The 18,368-nt window shown below is 41.5% G+C and overlaps 1 protein-coding gene across 2 annotated transcripts in view; it reads right to left on the reverse strand.

The window, feature by feature from the left end:
* Positions 1-18,368, reverse strand: part of ECPAS (Ecm29 proteasome adaptor and scaffold) — a 790,558-nt gene that overhangs the window by 706,976 nt on the left and 65,214 nt on the right. For both annotated transcript variants that reach the window (XM_069240017.1, XM_069240008.1), the window contains exon 3: positions 14,526-14,642. In XM_069240017.1, coding sequence (XP_069096118.1) covers positions 14,526-14,642 — 117 coding nt within the window. The remainder of the gene's footprint in view (positions 1-14,525; positions 14,643-18,368) is intronic.

Raw genomic sequence — 18,368 nt, forward strand, 5'->3', positions numbered from 1 at the left:
CAGCCAAGTCTTGAGTCCTTTCTTGAATTTCAGAAGGAAGGAGGAGATTCGCAGGTGAGGTGGGAGCTCGTTCCACTACCTCGCCGCGAGGTAGAAGAAGGAATGTCTTCCACTGTTGCTCCAACTGATGTGGGGGATGTGTGCAAGGGAGAGGGAGGCAGAGAGCAGAAGTCTGGGGGGTTGATGGAATTTCAGGCAGTGGTTGAGGTATACTAGTCCCCGATTGTGAAGAGCTTTGTAGGTGTGGATCATCATCATGAATTGGAATCTCTTCCAGACAGGGAGCCAAATGATTTTCCTGAGGTTGGGGGTGATTTGGGTCCATTTACGGAGGTCCAGGATGAGTCTGGCTGCGGAGTTCTGCATGGTCATATAACAAAGTTTTTTGGCCCCAAGGTGGGGATGGGGGGGGGGGGTAGACCTTAACCTCCACAGCAAGAATGTGTGATCCTTGTATACAAACAGGGTTAGTCTATTATATATTTCTTTTATTCAAACAACATTTCCTGAACGGTAAAATTAAGCATCAATCTATTAAGGTGCTCCTAAAATAACGGAACAGTAAACGTGACTGACATGATAACAAGGTGCCAGGTGTTAGATGCAATATATACAAAATTGTGGTTAAAATGTTTTCTGATCTTCAAAAAGACCCCTTCAATCCAGGTGTCCAGAAGTCATTCTTTAACAATAATTCACAATGAATTATGTTGACGTTTCGACCCCATATATAAGAACCAATCATTTGAGGGTCATCATCAGGGCAGAAGTCATTTGTTAGGTAGCACTCTCAAAACACAAGATATTGAGACTTTTAATGTGACCTTCTTTTCACTGTATCCTATTCACAGTAAACATGTCCCCCTAAATCCAAAATCATGTTCGCTGTTAATTCAATGACAGATACTGAGTCTCCCCGATGAAGAATTTCTTCTAACATCCATGAAGAATTGTTTCTTTAATGCAGATTTATTCATTCAGCAACTTTAAATCACAGAAGACGGAGGACGCCATGCCATGATAAAACAAATATCATGTATTGGTCACATTAAGCTAGCACTGTGGGAGGGAGCTTTGGCATCATACGACAAGGTACCACACCCATGTTATTTAACATAGACATAGGTGACTATGGAGGTTTTTGTTTTGAATAGGTCTTCCTCTGCCCTTTTCTGGAAAAACTGCTGCCTTACACATCTCTAAAACATGCAAATGGAAGCTCCATATTTTGAGATGGCCAACAGCGCACAGAGTGTGGAGTAGGGCAGGTGGCAGCCCTGCCACCAAAAGACTGTCAGTAGCCATTCTCCGGCGTTACATCTTGTGGCAATAAAACCTTAGTAATGTTTTGCAGCCTGCCAAGCATGAGCAGCGAAAGTTGGGGCTAATGTGGGGACCTTACTTTATGCTACTAGACACCCTTTCTAGGGCAGCTGGAGATGCACAGAATGTGTCTCATGGCATTAATTATGCATATAGCAAATTCAGCGTTGCATCCTGAAACTCAAAGGTGCAAATTAGATTGTTTTTAAACTAGCCATTAAATTAGCAGCTGGGAGTCTCCAAAGCTTCTATTTCAACTAACTCATCTTGGATGAGGCTACAAAATAACATGGATGATCAGCTAATGTAATAATTTTCCAAGTCATTATACTCTATTTGCCACCCTTAATGGCAAAGCAATCTTCAGCCCAGGAAGATCACATTAACTTTCACAAGGGACATCACCCAGTCTTTGAGTCCCTACCTGTTTGATTATGTATATGATTATTTTGACATCCTTTACACTCAATCAGCTTTCCTGATTTAAAAAGAAATCTTAAACTACGGAAGCAAACATCTTGATACCTGCATATTTGTGGTATAACTATATGATAGAAAGACCCTGCCATGTCATTTTATACTCTTTACGGATCCTCTGTGAAACATAGATACAAATTCATAACTAGTTTGGAGATGTTTCTGATGGAACACTCATAAGTTAGACGCCTTAGTCACGCAATACAACTTTACATGCATCAGTTACTTTAAGTACCGAAGACCTAATTTCCACTAATTAGGGGAATTTCGTATTACGCTCTAGATCAAAAGTTAAATGAGCTTTAGCGTCAAGCCAGAAAAGGTAGCATAACGGACAGCCTTCACATGTGCTTATTGACCAGAAACCTTGCAAACTGTATACGTTTCTCCAACTTCACTCATTTTAGTCCTGTTTTTTGCACACTGTTCTGTTGCCTTAGCTCTCAGGCCTGTAGTCTTTAATCTGATTCGCCCATTGCATTTATGATGGTGTTTTTCTAGCTATTCAACATTGCTGATTCAAGCATCTGGTGACTTTTATCGGTTTTCATTCGAACGTGCATTTTATATAGTTTTGCTAATCGTTCTTTTCCATGATCTACAGGCACTTTGATGATTCATAAACCTGCCTGACTACTTCAAAGCAAATATTCTAGCATGGTGCATGATTCCTTATCAAAAGAATCAGACCTCATCTGCCAGTCCCTCTCCAATGGATAGCATTTCAATAACCAAGTTGTACCTCTGTGAACGTCCCATGCGGTCCTCAGTCACAGCCTAGTAAACTAAATGGCAGCCCTCACATGGTCACGGAATTGCCCAAGCTGTCAAACACCACACTACAAACATTATAACGCAGGCAACACTCACCTTGGTGAAAATAGGTTTCAATCACTACAAATTCTTGTTCTCAGACATAACACCCTGTAGCTTAGAGAGGGATGCCTGATATCTTCATTCACCTTACTTCAATTGCAGTAATTACAAATGCACTACATCTTCCAGATCTAGATGACTGTGCATCCATATGCCTGGAGTCCCTCAAATGTGCCTTGAAGGAAACCCTGCCAGTCTTACCCGTGATTAACATCAAACTACAGCAGATAGCATAGACTATTCTCCAACATTTTCCCCCAGTTTCTATGCCATACAGTTCCATTTGTAAGTTGAGACCCCAATTCACCATGAGCCCATTGATAATCACAGATTATAGAAAGGATTACTGATTAGATTAATTATATATTCATACATTTCTCTAGGATGGATATCCTGCATATCTGTCCCCACTCCGGTCTGATGGACAACCACTGGAACATCCTTTATTTAGTCATATTGATCAACAAAGGATTCCAATACTGGTGTATTAGTTTGAATGCTTTAACCACACTGCAGGAACAGAGGCTGTGTAGTATGTTTCTCTTCATCTTCAGAAACAGTACTCAGTGGCCTTCAGGTAACATTGGACCTAAAGATACAATGGAACAATCTAAAGTACTTTATTTTATAGTTTTCCCTGCATTTCCATGTTCTCTGTAAATTACACTAAATTTCCTCTTGGGTTGTGTGTGAAAAGTCACCTGTAAAAATATGCTAGTAAAAATGTAGACCTCAAATGATTCGGGTGGGAATGGGTTGTATTTCCATCATCATCACAGAAAGTCATCAAATCACTTAAAATGTCACATTTTAAAGTAATTTTATCTTTTTGTGTAATCTACATTCCTCTGTTTCACTTGGGGTGAGGATGTAGTGCGGGAAACTGCCACAAACCTTTTTTTGTTTTCAATCTGCCTCTCCAACTTTATTATACATTTGTTTGCCAAGTGTCTATTCTACCAGCTAGGCCATTCTATACAGATTCTAAAGATGTTTTTTTATTGTTTTTTTTTTTTTTTTTTAACTCATCATTGTTACAGGACTATTTTACGTTTTTCTGGTAACCTCTTAGTGTATTTTTTGTTTTTACTGAAAACAGTCTCATCTTCCCTAATAGTATTTGATGATATGATGAAAAAAAATAGTTTTACATATTTTAGGTAGCAGCAAAGAGGCTGCATTAAAACAAAGCAGCTAAAGTCATGTTTTGGTAGAATAACTCAAAAGGTCAGCCTCATTTAATACTGTGAGGAATGGGTTGTTGGTAGAGGGTGGTGATACCACACTCAAGCAACAGCCACAATCACTGTCAGAGAACCACGAAAAGTCACTAAATTAACATGTGCATAACACTCTGGTAGCTTGGCACAAAAGCAGTCAGGCTCAACATAGAGGCAATGTGTAAAATATTTATGAAGCACACAAACAGTAATAAAGTGAAAAATCCCACACCAATTTAGAAAAATATGACATTTAATAAATTATTTGACACAGAAAAAAGGAACCAGAGATAAGCAATTTTTAAAGATGTAAGGTAAGTATAGCGCCTAAAAGCACAAAGTGAAACTCATGGTCATGTGGTTGTGCAAGACTGAGGGAAAGACACAAGCTCAGTCCGACCGTGAAGGAGATTGGGCCGGATACAGGGACTAGGTTACCTTCTAAAATCTAGCGTAAAGAGTTCTATTTGCTGTAGCATTAAGGGAAGATCTTGCATGGACAGTCTTTGCTGGCAGTCGCTGCTGCAGAAAGAGACCGGTTCACAGGCAGTTTCACATTGGCAGTCAGCAAGATCTTGCCGTTAATGGGTTCATGCACGTTGGCAAAGAGCCCAATGATTCAGGATTCCTCCTTTTCTTCTAGGAGGAGTTCAACTGATGCCACAGTGCCACACCAAGTGTTCAGGACCTGGTAGACACCTCTTGGGGATCAGGAACTCACCCCAGAAGAGGCCAGCAGGGCTCAAGCAGGTCCAGGCAGGCAGAGTTCAGCAGGTCAGCTGGGCAGTTGCAGAGGGAGGTTGTTGTGTCCCTGTAGCTCAGAACAGGAGGTCAGGCAGCTGACCCTTGAGTCTCTACAGCCTGGGTGGAAGGATGCAGGTCTTTTCCTTCTCAAACAGCAGGCTAGGCCTCAAGCAGCAGGAAAGTCCTCTGGCAACAGGGCAGTCCTTCTGTAGTATCTACTGGTCCGGCTGTGTATGGAAGAGTTTCCTTTTATACCTGTTGCACCCTTTGAAGTGGGGGTCTTCTCCCTATAGAAGGGTCTGCAACTTTCAGACAAGTAGTCATGTGACCTAGGAAACAGGCTGCAGGTGCCAAATGGTTAGGATAATAAAATGTCAGCTTTATAACAGTGACATTTTTATAACAGCAACCTAAAATCCAACTTTCCCATTAAAGAGGGTTGTAAATTATAATTTCTCAGAAACCAAACATAACATTCCCAACTGCTCCCACACAGCAGTTATCACTAATTAAATGTAATGAAGTAATCCAATGTTATCCTGGGGAGAGGTAGGCCCTGCAGTATGGAAAAACTAATTTGCTATTTATTTTTATTACCAGGACAAGCAACACTTAAAAGTACATGTTCAACAATTTAAGTATAAGGCACCCTGTCCTATGGGTTATTTAGGGACTATTTAAGAGAGTGACTTTGATGTATTAAAAATGAAGGTTTACGCCTGGCAAAAAGTTTATTTTGCCAGGTTGAAATTCTAGTTTTAAAACTGCACACAGGCTGCAATGGCAGACCTAAGACATGTTTTAAAGGGCAACTTAAGAAGTGGCACGTAAGTGCTGCAGGCCCACTAATAGCATTTAATTTACATGCCCTAGGTATATGGTATACCATTTTACTAAGAACCTACAAGTGAATTAAATATGTAAATTGGGTGTAGGCCAATATTACCAAGTTTTATGGAGAGGGAAAAAACATTTTAGCACTAGACGTCAACAAAAACAAATTCAACAAAGCAGGATGGGTGAAGGCAAAACGTCTGGAGGTGACCCTGCAGATAGGACCAAGTCCAACAAACACCATGATAATACTGCAAGAAGGTGGTTACATCAACTGTAGATGGCTACTTTTCTAAATGAAAGCAGCAACTGTATGGATGCCTCTCTCATTTCTAATTTCCATGGCATATTTGTATGGTTTTGCAGAATATCTGTCCTACATCTCAGAAACAGTAACAACTTTAACAGCGTCTAAGGGCATTAGGGCTGAGGAGAAGAACAGCCATATATTTGCTACGTTTAGTAGTCACTGCCATAGGCTACTAGCTAGCCAGTAGGTTACTGTTTTGGCAGGGAAACCAACCCTGTAGTTGAGGACTATTTTTGTTTTAGAGATAACTACTACTATGATGATTTGAATCTCACAAAATTGTTATGGAAAGCAGAGAGTTGGTTAAATGTACACTTTCTGTGAAAAAATGTTTTACACCAATTATAGAGGTGAAACCCCTTCTGTTAAGAGTTGCTGCAAAACTCTTCACACAAATTATTCAAATTTATTGCTTATTTACTGTTTGGCACCCTATTCAAAAGTGTAGGTTAAAGACCATACAAATTAAATATGCATTCTTAGAACATACTTTTCTATGAGCTCTATACAGGATCAATACCATTCACCAGGATCTCCCTGGGCTGCATGCTTGAGTGATCCTCTACATTTGGGTTGTGGTAAATATTTTGTCATAATTAAATACCCTGCAAATAAATCAACATTAACATGCAACATAAAATGTATCGAAAGCGTATGGTTTCACATTTAAACTGACTCTAGTTAACGAAGGTCTAGTTTTTAAAATGGCCTATGTTAGTTGCCACTTTTGCTTTGTGAAAACATTTATTTTCCAGACGAAAAGCTGAGGCAACATTGACATCATGCAATTTTTGCTTTTCTCATTTCTTGTGTAGAAAAGACTGTTTTGTTGTTTGAGACTGTGGTGCAACTTCTTAATTAAATGGAGCAATTTTAGCTGCACTTGAGAGGGTAAGCAGCCTTCATGTTGTATCTGCTAGTTTGAAGATCATTGTCAAAGCTTGCTTGTGAGAAATTTTGTATATTTTAATGAAACTGAAGCTGTACCGTTTCTGTCTTTACTTGACTAATCTGCAGTTTGAGAAATTATGTGTTACTGCTAACGTTAGAATTTTATTGTTTTAAGAATGTGTTTGCAGCATTTAAATTATGATTCCATTTAGATACTCTATCTCACCCAAGAGATTCAGCTGCCTTTTCACCTGCCTCCGGACACAGATCATTTTCCATATGCCTTTAGATTCAGATGCCTTTCTGCCTGCCTTTAAGTGTAGCTTCTTTTTTCCCCTTATTTAGAGCAGGTGCTTGTTAAAGACTTTCGGAGTCTTTATGGCAGTATCCATCTAGTCTGACTTTTCCCCTTATTTAGACTAGGGAGGTATCCTTTAAAGGAGAATGGATATGGCCCATTCTATTTGAGACAACTTTATATAAATTTGTCTTTGCTCTTTTGATTTTGAATTGCTTTGAATATATTGACTCATTCAGTTATGTACTAGGTATTGAACTACAATTATTCCTGATTATTTGAGTTGTAGCTTTGCAAACTTTTTAATAAACGCTTATGTTTCTGAACTTAAACATACTCTGTCTCCCTTGAGCGGCCAAATATGCTTCATGAACTGAAATATATTGAATATGATGTCAGTCTCAGTCTGAATTAAACATTCAATGGAGGCCATTTCTTTAACTAGAAATATCACCAGAACTTGCACAGAGCAGAGTGCCTTAACAGTTGTAAAACTTATAACAAAGGCTTATTTATTTACTATCATTCATTGATCCACGAAGGATACAACAAAAATATGTAAAAGGGTGCAAGAGGGTGGGAGGAACATGAATTTACGTATCTTCTGATTCCAAAAGGTATTCATGAAGTTTCACTAACAAGAATCAAAACTCTCACAGTTGCATGTTAAACAGTCATGTTTTTCCTCTTTAATCACAAAACAGCCTCATTTAATGAGCAGCAAAATGAGCTGGTGGTTTCTGATTGATACAGGTCACTGCAATTGTTCAGCACTTGAGCGATTTGTGCGGCATTACGACGAGGGAACTGAACAGCCAGCAACCACTGCCTTCTCATTTGATATGTCCAGTACTATAGCCCAAACATAAGTCTCCCCATAAATAGCAACAAGTACCATGAAAATACTGACCCCAGGAGAAGAGGGATCATATTTTATATATTACCTAGTGGTGGTCGCCAATAGTTAGTTATAGTTAGGACCATGTTTCCATCGAAAAAAAGTTTTTTCGACTTGCCTGTATCTTTGGCACCATTTGACAAATCTTCACGAGATTTTCCCCCCCAAAAAGTGGCCTGGTGATTCTTTGTGCACATGGAAAGTTTCAGGGTGATCTGTCAAACAGGGACCAAGAAAAAGGTGGTTCAAAAAACACCGCCACCTCCCAAGGACTTTCATTTTCATATATGGGGGGCTGCGCCCCACACCCCCCCCACCCTCCGTGCCCTGGGGACCACCACCCCACTGGGGATTCTTTTATTTCACATGCAGGAAGGTAGGGCCTTGGCTCCCCAGGGACCACCACCCCCCCCGGGGCTTCATATAAAATATATATGTGTGGGGAGACTGTGGTCAACCGCCATTGCGCATGGCCAAACGCCGTGCACGCTAGTGGCTGGATTCACGTATAACAATGAAAATTACTATACGTTAAAAAAAAAAAACAAGGAAAAAAAATGAAAAAATACATAGGTTACAGGGATGTTAGTTAGGTTCTGAATTTACTCATACAATTCCACAGAAATTCAGCAGTTCTAGTTAGAGTTCTTTCAAGTAACTAAAACTCGCACCCTAAGGTAACTATAACTCGCACTTTGCCATGCACTCCACATATTATATCATTGATGACATATTCTATGCCATCATTCATATGGTCACTGCAACATTTGCAACGAAATTATTGATGAGAGTGCATGGCGGGGGCACGTGTTATAGTTACCTTAGGGCACGAGTTTCTATTACTGCTGAATTTCTATGGTTTTGTAAATTCAGAACCTAACTATAACATTCCTGTAACCTATGTTTTTTCCAGTGGATATACACACACACACAAATTATACTTGTTGTTGTTCGCCAGTCGTTGTCGACAATAACCAAGGACATCACATTGAGGAGGTTGACTGGTACAGTGTGTCCAGCTGTGGCTGATCAGTCCAATGCGGGCTCGGAAAGCTCTGCCGCATGTCGGGCACAAGTGGTCTGCTGGGTTGGTTGGCAAAGAGTTGGCTATCGATTTGCACAGCTCACGCTTCTGCTGCACCTCTGCAGTCCTGCTCTGCTCGTAGGAGGTAGTGCCTTTGCTGATGCATTTTTGCTAGGTGGGGCGGTCTTACCCCAGGGTTTCCCAGGAGTCCGGGTCATGCCAAAAGCTCTTCAGAGAGACTTTCAGCGTGTCCTTGAAGTGCTTTTTCTACCCACCTTATGTCTGTTTGCCTTCCGCCAGTTCACCACAGAACAGTCTCTTGGGGAGGTATATGTCTGCCATACTTACAAGGTGGGCTGCCCACATGACTTAGGCTCTCCTCAGCAGGGTGTAAATACTTGGCAGACCAGCTTGAGAGAGGGAATCTGCGCCTGGAACTTTGTCCTGCCAGGTAATTTTCCGCAGCCTTCTTAAGCAGTTCATGTGGAAGCGATTTAGCTTTTTGGCATGGTGCTCGTTCACAGTCAATGTCTCACAAGCATACAGTAGTGTGGGAAGTAAACTTGTCAGCCTTCAGGATTTCTCCTTCAGTGGTGATAGTTGGTTCCACATATGTCTTCTGCAGTTTAGGCTGATGCAAGACCTCAGTCTTCTTGTTACCGATTGTGCGACCAAAATTTCTGCAGGTAGGTGAAAAGCAGTTCATGCTCTGCTGCATCTGGGCCTCTGTGGCAACGTTGAGTACACAGTCACCTGCGAACAGAAAATTGCGCACAGAGTCCCCTTCATCCTGGGTCTTGGTCTGTAGCCTTCGCAGGTTGAAGAGCCTGCCATTAGTCCTATAGCGGATCTTGATGCTGGTTTCTTTGTCATCGCAGAAGGCATCTAACAGCATGGCCAAGAACATCATGCTGAACAGCGTGGGTGCCAGTACACAGCCTTGCTTGACTCCGTTGGTCACTGGGAAGGCATCGGAGAAGTGTCCATTGACTAGTACTCGAGCAAGCACGCCGTTGTGGAACTGGCACACCATACTGATGAATTTTCCTGGGCAGCCAAACTTCTCCATGATCTGCTATAGCCCCTCACGACTGACGGTGTCAAAGGCTTTCGTCAGGTCCACGAACATTGTGTAAAGGTCCCTACTTTGTTCTTGGCACTTCTCTTGTAGTGGACGTGCTGCAAATATCATGTCCACTCTTGTAGTGCTTTCCTCTTATCTAGTTTCTAAGCACTAACATAACACAACAGAAATGCACTTCTGAGGTCAAAGAAGACTTTTATTGTTGTTAATTCTTCCCCAACCACAATATTTATGTATGACGAATTAGTAGCTTTCAAGTCCGCGTTAATCAAACAAAATATATCAGTTTGCAATATACACAGCAGGTTATATTTATAAGATATTGAATGCAAAGCAAAACAAATACTTCACCGTGTGGGAACTATCTACAGCTTCATCTTTCTAAGGTCTGCAAGCTGATGACCCCTGTCAGCCGCGGGAAAGAGATTCATCTACCCACACGGGATTGCTGGCAGCCTGCGCCAAGCTCCAGCACGAGGTCCGGCAGATTCGAATCTGACTCTCTGCAGCCTGTTACATTCGTTACAAAGGTGTGCCCCCTCCTCTCAGACCCGGGAAACTGAGCAAGCCTTTTGGAGACTGGCCAGGTCTCCAAGACTACTCCTGTTCCCAAGCTCAAGCAGAGAGAACAACACCATGTACCCTCTCTTATCAGGTCTAGTCTACTGTGAGAAAAACATCTTGGTTCTCTGGTGCAAAAACACAGCTTGGAAAAATACAGCTTGGATTCTCAACTGCAAGATCTAACTCCACGTTAAAAGGCAATAGGCAGCTAACCTAAGTATCAAATGCAATGTCATGTTAAAGGCAATAGGCAGCTAACCTAAATATCAAATGCAATGTCTAGTGTCATGTCAAAGCCAATAGGCATCTAAGCTGAATACAAAATGCAATGTCTTATATCATGTCAAAGCCCATAGGCAGCTGAGCTGAATATAAAATGCAATGTATAATATCATGTCAAAGCCAATAGGCAGCTGAGCTGAATACAAAATGCAATATATAATATCATGTCAAAGCCCATAGGCAGCTGAATATATGATATCATGTCAAAGCCAATAGGCAGAATATCTAATAGCATGTCAAAGTCAATAGGCGGCTAGACTGGATACAGCATGTCAAAGCCAATAGGCAGAATACAGAATGTAATGACTAATGCAATGTCAAAGCCCATAGGAGGCTAAACTGAATACAGAAAGTAATGGCTAATGCAATGTCAAAGCCCATAGGCGGCTAAACTGAACAAAACATACCATGTGCTACTGGTGAACATTGAGCAACTAATATGCGCAGTGGTGAAACACAAAGTCATTGGTCAAAACAAACTTTATCAAATGGCAGTACAACTCTCCATCGGCCCTCTCTGAAGACTCACTGACTTTCTGGCAGGTGTCCATCTTCCATGTGTTGAGTGAGGTGGTTGAGGAGGGCTCTGGCAAGGATTTTAGCGGAAATGACCAGGAGAGAGATTACTCTATGGTTGCTGGATTCCCCTTCTCTTTCTGAAATGGACTACAAAGGCATCCTTGAGCCCCTTGAGGGATAACTTCCTGTTGTCACATGGTCCGAAAGAGCGCAGTGAGCTTCAGTAACAAGACTGGTCCAGCAGCCTTGTAAATTTATTTTTTGACTTTATTAAACCAAAGAGGTACAGAATTGTGACATCACATTACACTGCATTTCTTATCATGCCTCCCTACAGTAACATTAAACTGAGATAAATCAACTCTTCCAAATCGGCCACTGTGGCACTTGTACGACAAAACATTGTTCCTGAAGCATGCCATCCCTTCCCAGTTCACCCTCCCCCGACCCCCCCCATCATCTTGCTCCCCTCCCTCTGTGCCCATTAGATCCGGACCTCTGTGTACCACCATGCCCCCCCCCCCATACCTTATCCCACTTTTGGGTGCATCCCCTACCCTTATAAATGACTTTCTCGACTTCTTGGCACCAATCTAGCTCTCTTTCCCATTCACTCTAGATGCCTCCCACTAACCCCAAGTTTGGGCTGTATTTCGCTTTACAATGCCAAATTTCAGCCAGATTCCCTATTATTTTGGCCATGGGGCTTCCCCCTGTAATCGCACAGTAACACCTTTCCCTCCAGTGGGGATCTCCATCTTCACCACCCGGGACATCACCTGGGTTAGCTGGGACCAATACTCCTGTACCCGGGGGCTTACCATAATGTGGAAGAAAGTACTCTCCCCCCCCCCCCCCTGCACAACCCCTCAGTTAATCTCCCCCTCAATCCAAGAAACACATTTGCCTCCTACCATACCCTAATTACTGACCCGGTGTGTTGTGGAAATGCTCCCTCCTGATATGCATCGCCCAATGGCGCTTCTGGGCTACTCCTACTCATCATGTCCCTATCCAGCCTGTAAGCCGGGTCCTTTTGAACTGCATAAATCGATTTGTTAATTATCAGTAGGTGTGCCACCCAGTAGTATTTTCTGACATCGGGAATCGCCAATCCCCCCCATCGTATACACTGTTCTGTAGCCTGGCCAGGGTAATCCTAAGTGTCCCCCCCATTCCAGAGCAAGCCTCAAACCTCTAAAAGACCTCACAAGGGACCCTATATGGCGTGTTCTGCAGTATATACAAAAAAACAGGGCAGGCTGATCTGCCTTGTAAATTTCAACTGGGATGGAGTCGGAGCCCGGTGCTTTACCACTGGAGAGAAATGACATTGCTTCCTTAACCTTGGATTCCTTTGGAGGTTCTGCCAGGGAGGTGTTGATGGCGACTTGTGGCATGCTGTCAATGGCTTCGGTATTGATAGTGAAAGGCCTGTTCAGGACATTGTTGAAGTGCTCAGCCCATCTTTTCAGGAAGGCATCCTAGTCTGTGAGCAGGGTGGACCCTTGGGCACTAAGCAGTGGTGATGTTCCAGAAGACTGTGGCCGGCAGATGGTCTTTGGGGCATTGCAGAAACGCCTGGAGTTGTTGCTGTCAGTGTACTTCTGGATCTCATCTACCTTTCTGCTGAGTCAGGAGTCTTGCATCTCTCTCAGCTTTGCTTGCACCTTGCTTCTGATGGAGTTGCAGGCTGCTTTCTTTGAGACATCTGTACTGTCTTGATTTAGATATCAAAGCCTTCACGCTCTCATCCAGCAGCTTTTGAATGTCTTCATCACAGTCATCGAACCAGTCCTGGTATTTGCGTGTGTTCTGGTTCAAATGAGCGAGAGCAGTGTTGTAGACCACATCTCTGAAAGCTGCTAAGCCCTCTTCTGCACCATTTGTGCCAAAGCTGAGTTGGCCAAGCTTACTGTTGAGGTCCTCAATGAGGTTCTGGCGCATAGAGTGCCGTTCTAACTTGCTGACATTCAATCGTCTATTGGTCTTTTTCCCCTGCGTTTGCCACCTGGGCTGGATGTACATATTGCGTTTTGAGAGAATTAGTCTGTGATCTGTCCAGCAGGCGGCGCCACACATGGCCTTAGTCACTGGAACATCTTGCCTGTCCCTTCTCCTTATTATGACGTAATCAATGAGATACCAGTGCTTGCTGCGTGGGTGCATCCAGTACATTTGGTTAAGGCTGGGTTGGCAGAAGACTGTCTGTGATCAACAGGTCATGAGCTGTGCAGGTCCTCAAAATTAGATGACCATTACTGTTGCTTTTGCGGACTCCATTCCTCCCAATGACTCCCTCCCATGTCTTGTAGTCTGCACCATCTCTGGCATTGAAGCCGCCTAAGATGAGGAGCTGGTCTTCCTTGGGCACAGATGATTTTATATATATATATATATATATATATATATATATATATATATATATATATACACACACACACACACATACACACAGAGTCCTTCCCCCATCAACAACATAATATTATACACTGCTCATCTGTATACATGTTTTATGCCACTGCACTTTTTCAAATGTATTTGTTTTAACTAAAGGTATTTAAGCAATACCACCGTCATGGCATGATCACAATGAAGAGACCTTGTGACAAAAGTGCGTAGTTTCTCTGTGTAAAGTTATTGTTACAAGCAATCTGTGTGGCAATAAAAGTTTTTCTCATGACCACTTTGCTGTATTGTAATAATAAACTTGAATTTAATCTTTGTATTGTAGTTATCAAAATGTGTATGTACAATTCTTAATACAGTTGTTGTAAATAATGGGTTATTTGGCTACACATATATAGATATTAAATGCAAAGCATTTTTTAAAGACAGAGGGGAGACAAGGGGCACATTCTACTAAAACTAACCCTTCATGACAACTTCGTAAGGCATGGGCTGAACAATTCACACAATACCGTCTTTTACTAGCATATTTATTATAACAGAACATGAGCCTGTATTGAGTCACTAAACAGCAAAGCAATACATCCTCCTAATGGGTAATCGCGGTTCAGCCCATGGCTCAATCTGCAAGAAAATTACAGGAGGGTGTGTTTTTTTTTTTTACCTTAACAGACATGATCTTTCTGCAAGCTAGCATCAAGGTCCAAGCCGACCTCCAGGACAAAAATAATCATATGCTCCTCACCATGCAGATATGAAGAATACCACTCACCGTGACAAACGACACAGCTGCGGGATCCTGGTACTGGACAAGCAATGTTTCCACTGGCAGCTGTATTTTTGAGCGACTTTTAATACGCTTGTTTAGGTGGACCAAAAGCTCCATGACCTGGAATAAAACAATGCTTTACACAATTAACTAACGTGGTCCTTTTGACGAACAAACAAGTAGGCAAACTGAAATCAGGAATTCCTTGGTTAGAGCTAAAGGGCTTGGCACCCTACGTTCTACAGTCAAGAGTTTTTATAGCTTTTGAAGCTGTTTGTATTAGGTCAGCGGTTCTTAACTTGTGGCCTGGGGGACCCCCACCCAAATTAAAGAATAACAGATTAATAAGGTGTTTCTAAATAAAGAACCAAAATATAAAATAAAAAAAATGCCTAAATATTTTGTAAATGTGAAGGAATTTGAAACCGAAGGCTAAAAATTAGATTCATATCCTCAGATTGATTTGTGGGAGCAGTTTAAATGCATCAAACAGAATATAGTATGGACGGCGAGGGACCTCAATTGGGTTTAGAAAAACTTCAGCCTACCAATTAAAACTATGATTCTTTTTAAATATTCGTTTGTGAATTAAATATTTCATCATTTGTGTATTTTCTTGATGAATGCTTGTTTCTGTATTTTTTTTGTATATTGTTTTGCGGATCAAATAATAAAAAATATTTAGCCGGGATGCCTGCGTTCCAATAATGACTCAGTGGTGGTCCCCCTGTTCCTGTAATGATTAAGTGGGGGTGTCCACAGAATTTAAAATAAGAACCAGTGAATTAGGTCATTAACACCAACTTTATACAGCCCTGTGTTACTAGTCAACCTCACAAGGTGGGAAAAAAAATGACAACTACCACCATGCAAAGTACTGTTTAATAAAACGTCTAGAGAAGATGAAGGGTCTTCCAATTACTTTGTGACAGTCAGCAACTCTCTCACTTGCACAGGCTGGTGCTCTTGGGAGTGCTAATCCTGCAACACACCAGTCACAATACACTGCTTTCACTGCACACCACTTACTAGCTCTTCAGCAAACAAGGTCAGTTCCTGGGGTACACCTTGCAAAAGGAAAAGTAAAGGCCGAGTGTGAGAATAACAGGTGTAAAAAGTAGCCATGTGTTCTCAGATTTTGGAAAATAGAACTGAGGCAATGGACAATAAAGTCATTTGCTTGGATTCATACAATTAAAGCTAGTTCGGAAGCCAGGTCTTGAAAGTGGGTATCCTAGTTCCACACACAACACAACCATTAAAATCCACTCATCCTGAAAATAATATTTTTGTTTCTTCAATATCTACTGTAAACTCAAAATGCTGTGATCTTCCATTTTAGCTTCAGTGGAGATTCGAAAAAAACCTGAAAGAATCAAACATTTCATGAAAGCATCAGTAAGTGATCATGATATCAGAGGTACAAACGTTAAAAACGGCATATTTCAATCTCAAAGGGGAAGATGGGAACTTCATATAGTAAGCTTCCGAAATTATTAATTCCAGAGAAACTTCGGCTCAGGCAAGCAACTTTCTCATCTGAAGCAATTAATCTTTGAATATGCAATGAATGTGCACCAAAGCAGTACATGTGATATTCGAGGAGGCTCGTAATGTAGTATAGTCCATCGATTTTGAGATTCTCAATTTCTCGGCTACTTTATGTTAATTACTCCACTTAAGGAGGCCAGTGCTGTCACCTTAGGTCAGCTACTTCGAAGTGGCAGACTGATGTAAAAGGATAGCTTTGAATCAATGGTATCAAAACAGAAGTGAACCAAGCCCACAGGACCAGACTTGTCACCCAGAAGGGAAGGAAGAAAATGTTCCTGACAAACTCAGGGTGTCCAAGGAATACACTCCATCTAAAGTATTACCACTCAAAAACCAAAGTATTCCTATACCACAGAGCAAAATCCTGATTCTTCTCTCAGGGACCAAACCAGAGATGAAACAATAAAGAAAATATGTTTTCTTTATATATGACCCTCATCCACTCTAGTAGTGGCATGCTTCATCATAGGGTCCACCCCAGCCCCTAAAAGCCAGGGTGTGCTCTACTGACATTCCAGAAGCACTTAAATAAATCCTGCGTTGGAGCTAAAGATTAAAAATACCTAACTATCACAAAGGTATCTCTTTATCCGTAGTGAGTGCGGGGATAAATTAAAAACAATAGGGGTACACTAGGATATTGTGGTCCCAAAACCCTCACTAAGCTGTAAATATGTTTCAGCCGCTAGAACTGGCCTGTAAGGTACCGGGCTTTCAGCAAGACGTGGATCACATGACAGCCCTGGTGTCAACGTGAAAATCTATTTGGTGAATAAATTACCATGCAGTGCATGTAGGGAGCATAATCACCCGCCTTAATGTAGTAAGGAGCACAAATGTGGCACCTGAAATAAAATAATAAGGAAACACAGCAAACTCACTGTGTGTCATATCATGTAAAGCAATACATCATCTGATGGGTCTCAAGAGAGTACGAAGTGTGCGGCTACGGGTCTGAAAATGAGAACCCGTGGGTCTAAAATTCACACATGTTCGGTGTGGCATGCATCATTCACATAAATATGTAGATAGATACATGCATAGTTGTGAGAGAGCGTAGCTTATATAATTCATATTAAGATTAAATGTTTTTGAACTAATGTATAATAATGCCACATAGAGACATGTTTTGCTAAAATGTGCACTTGAAATGTGCCCACGGGGAGTGGCCGCCACCATATACGAGGACTAATAAAACGGACTAATAATGTTGAAATTATATGATTTTACACTAATAATAATAATAGACATATGTAAGAGTTTTGCTAATAAATCATTAAGCCTTAGTTAGCATGAGTCGAGGCCTAGCTGCCTGACTCTCATATTAAATGTATTTTTCTAACGTGCAGTGTGCTGACTTGCTAAAGGACATGAACTCTTGTTTTTTTTCAAAAGCTAGAAGCTGAATGTAACTGTAGTAGATCCGTTCTCATGAAATTCATCCTGCCTGTAGTAACGTTGTAGCTGAATGCAACAGTGTATATTAATGCTAAGTACAAGGTCGCCTAAACCGGTACAGACAATGGAGCCACCGACCGAAGATGTGCAAAAGACCACAAGACGATGAAATCATACTGGACATTCCACCCACTAAAGGCGTCAATCATAAGCACCAATAGAATACGTGAAAACTGTTATGGGGTAACAAATTTGATGAGCTAATTTGATTTTAATTGGTTAAAGATAGTGGGGTGCAAACCCTTGTCCAATTCGATTTTAGGGGAATGTATCATGAAAAGGGGATAAAAACCCTTGACACCAGGAAATGAATCAGAACAGGAGAGAACAAGAGGGATAGGAGAGACTAGGGGAGATGCTGATGCGATCTGCTATTGATCCAGCCACTTTGTCTCTTTGCTTAGTGACTTGATAAACTTTAGATTAGAACCATCCTTGCCCTTAGATTGCCCATTTACACTTTATCTCCTTATGAGGGAAGTGCCCCCCCCTTGCCTGAGAGCCGAGTTCCTGACAGATGGCGAATCAACTGATGTCCTTAAGACGAAGACCGAACCTGAGTGCTGCCCAAACTTGGAGAGTAACTATATGACAATGAAGTTGTGATTGTCTGTTTGCTTTTCCTTTCTAGGTACCAACTGCTTTTCTTTTGACAGAGTCCATAGTTAGATGTTTTCCAAATTGATGTTACTAAATTGTTTTGCATGAAGCCCAACATGCCAATGCTAATTCGAGGTTAGGTGAGGGGTTCACTGAACTGACGCAAATAGACAAACGACTGAATCATCTATGCTGACGTCGTGTTATAACCTAATGTTTGTGATTCTTGCTTTG

The sequence above is a fragment of the Pleurodeles waltl genome, chromosome 1_2 (genome assembly GCF_031143425.1).
Source record: "Pleurodeles waltl isolate 20211129_DDA chromosome 1_2, aPleWal1.hap1.20221129, whole genome shotgun sequence".
In the NCBI taxonomy this organism is placed as follows: Eukaryota; Metazoa; Chordata; class Amphibia; order Caudata; family Salamandridae; genus Pleurodeles; species Pleurodeles waltl.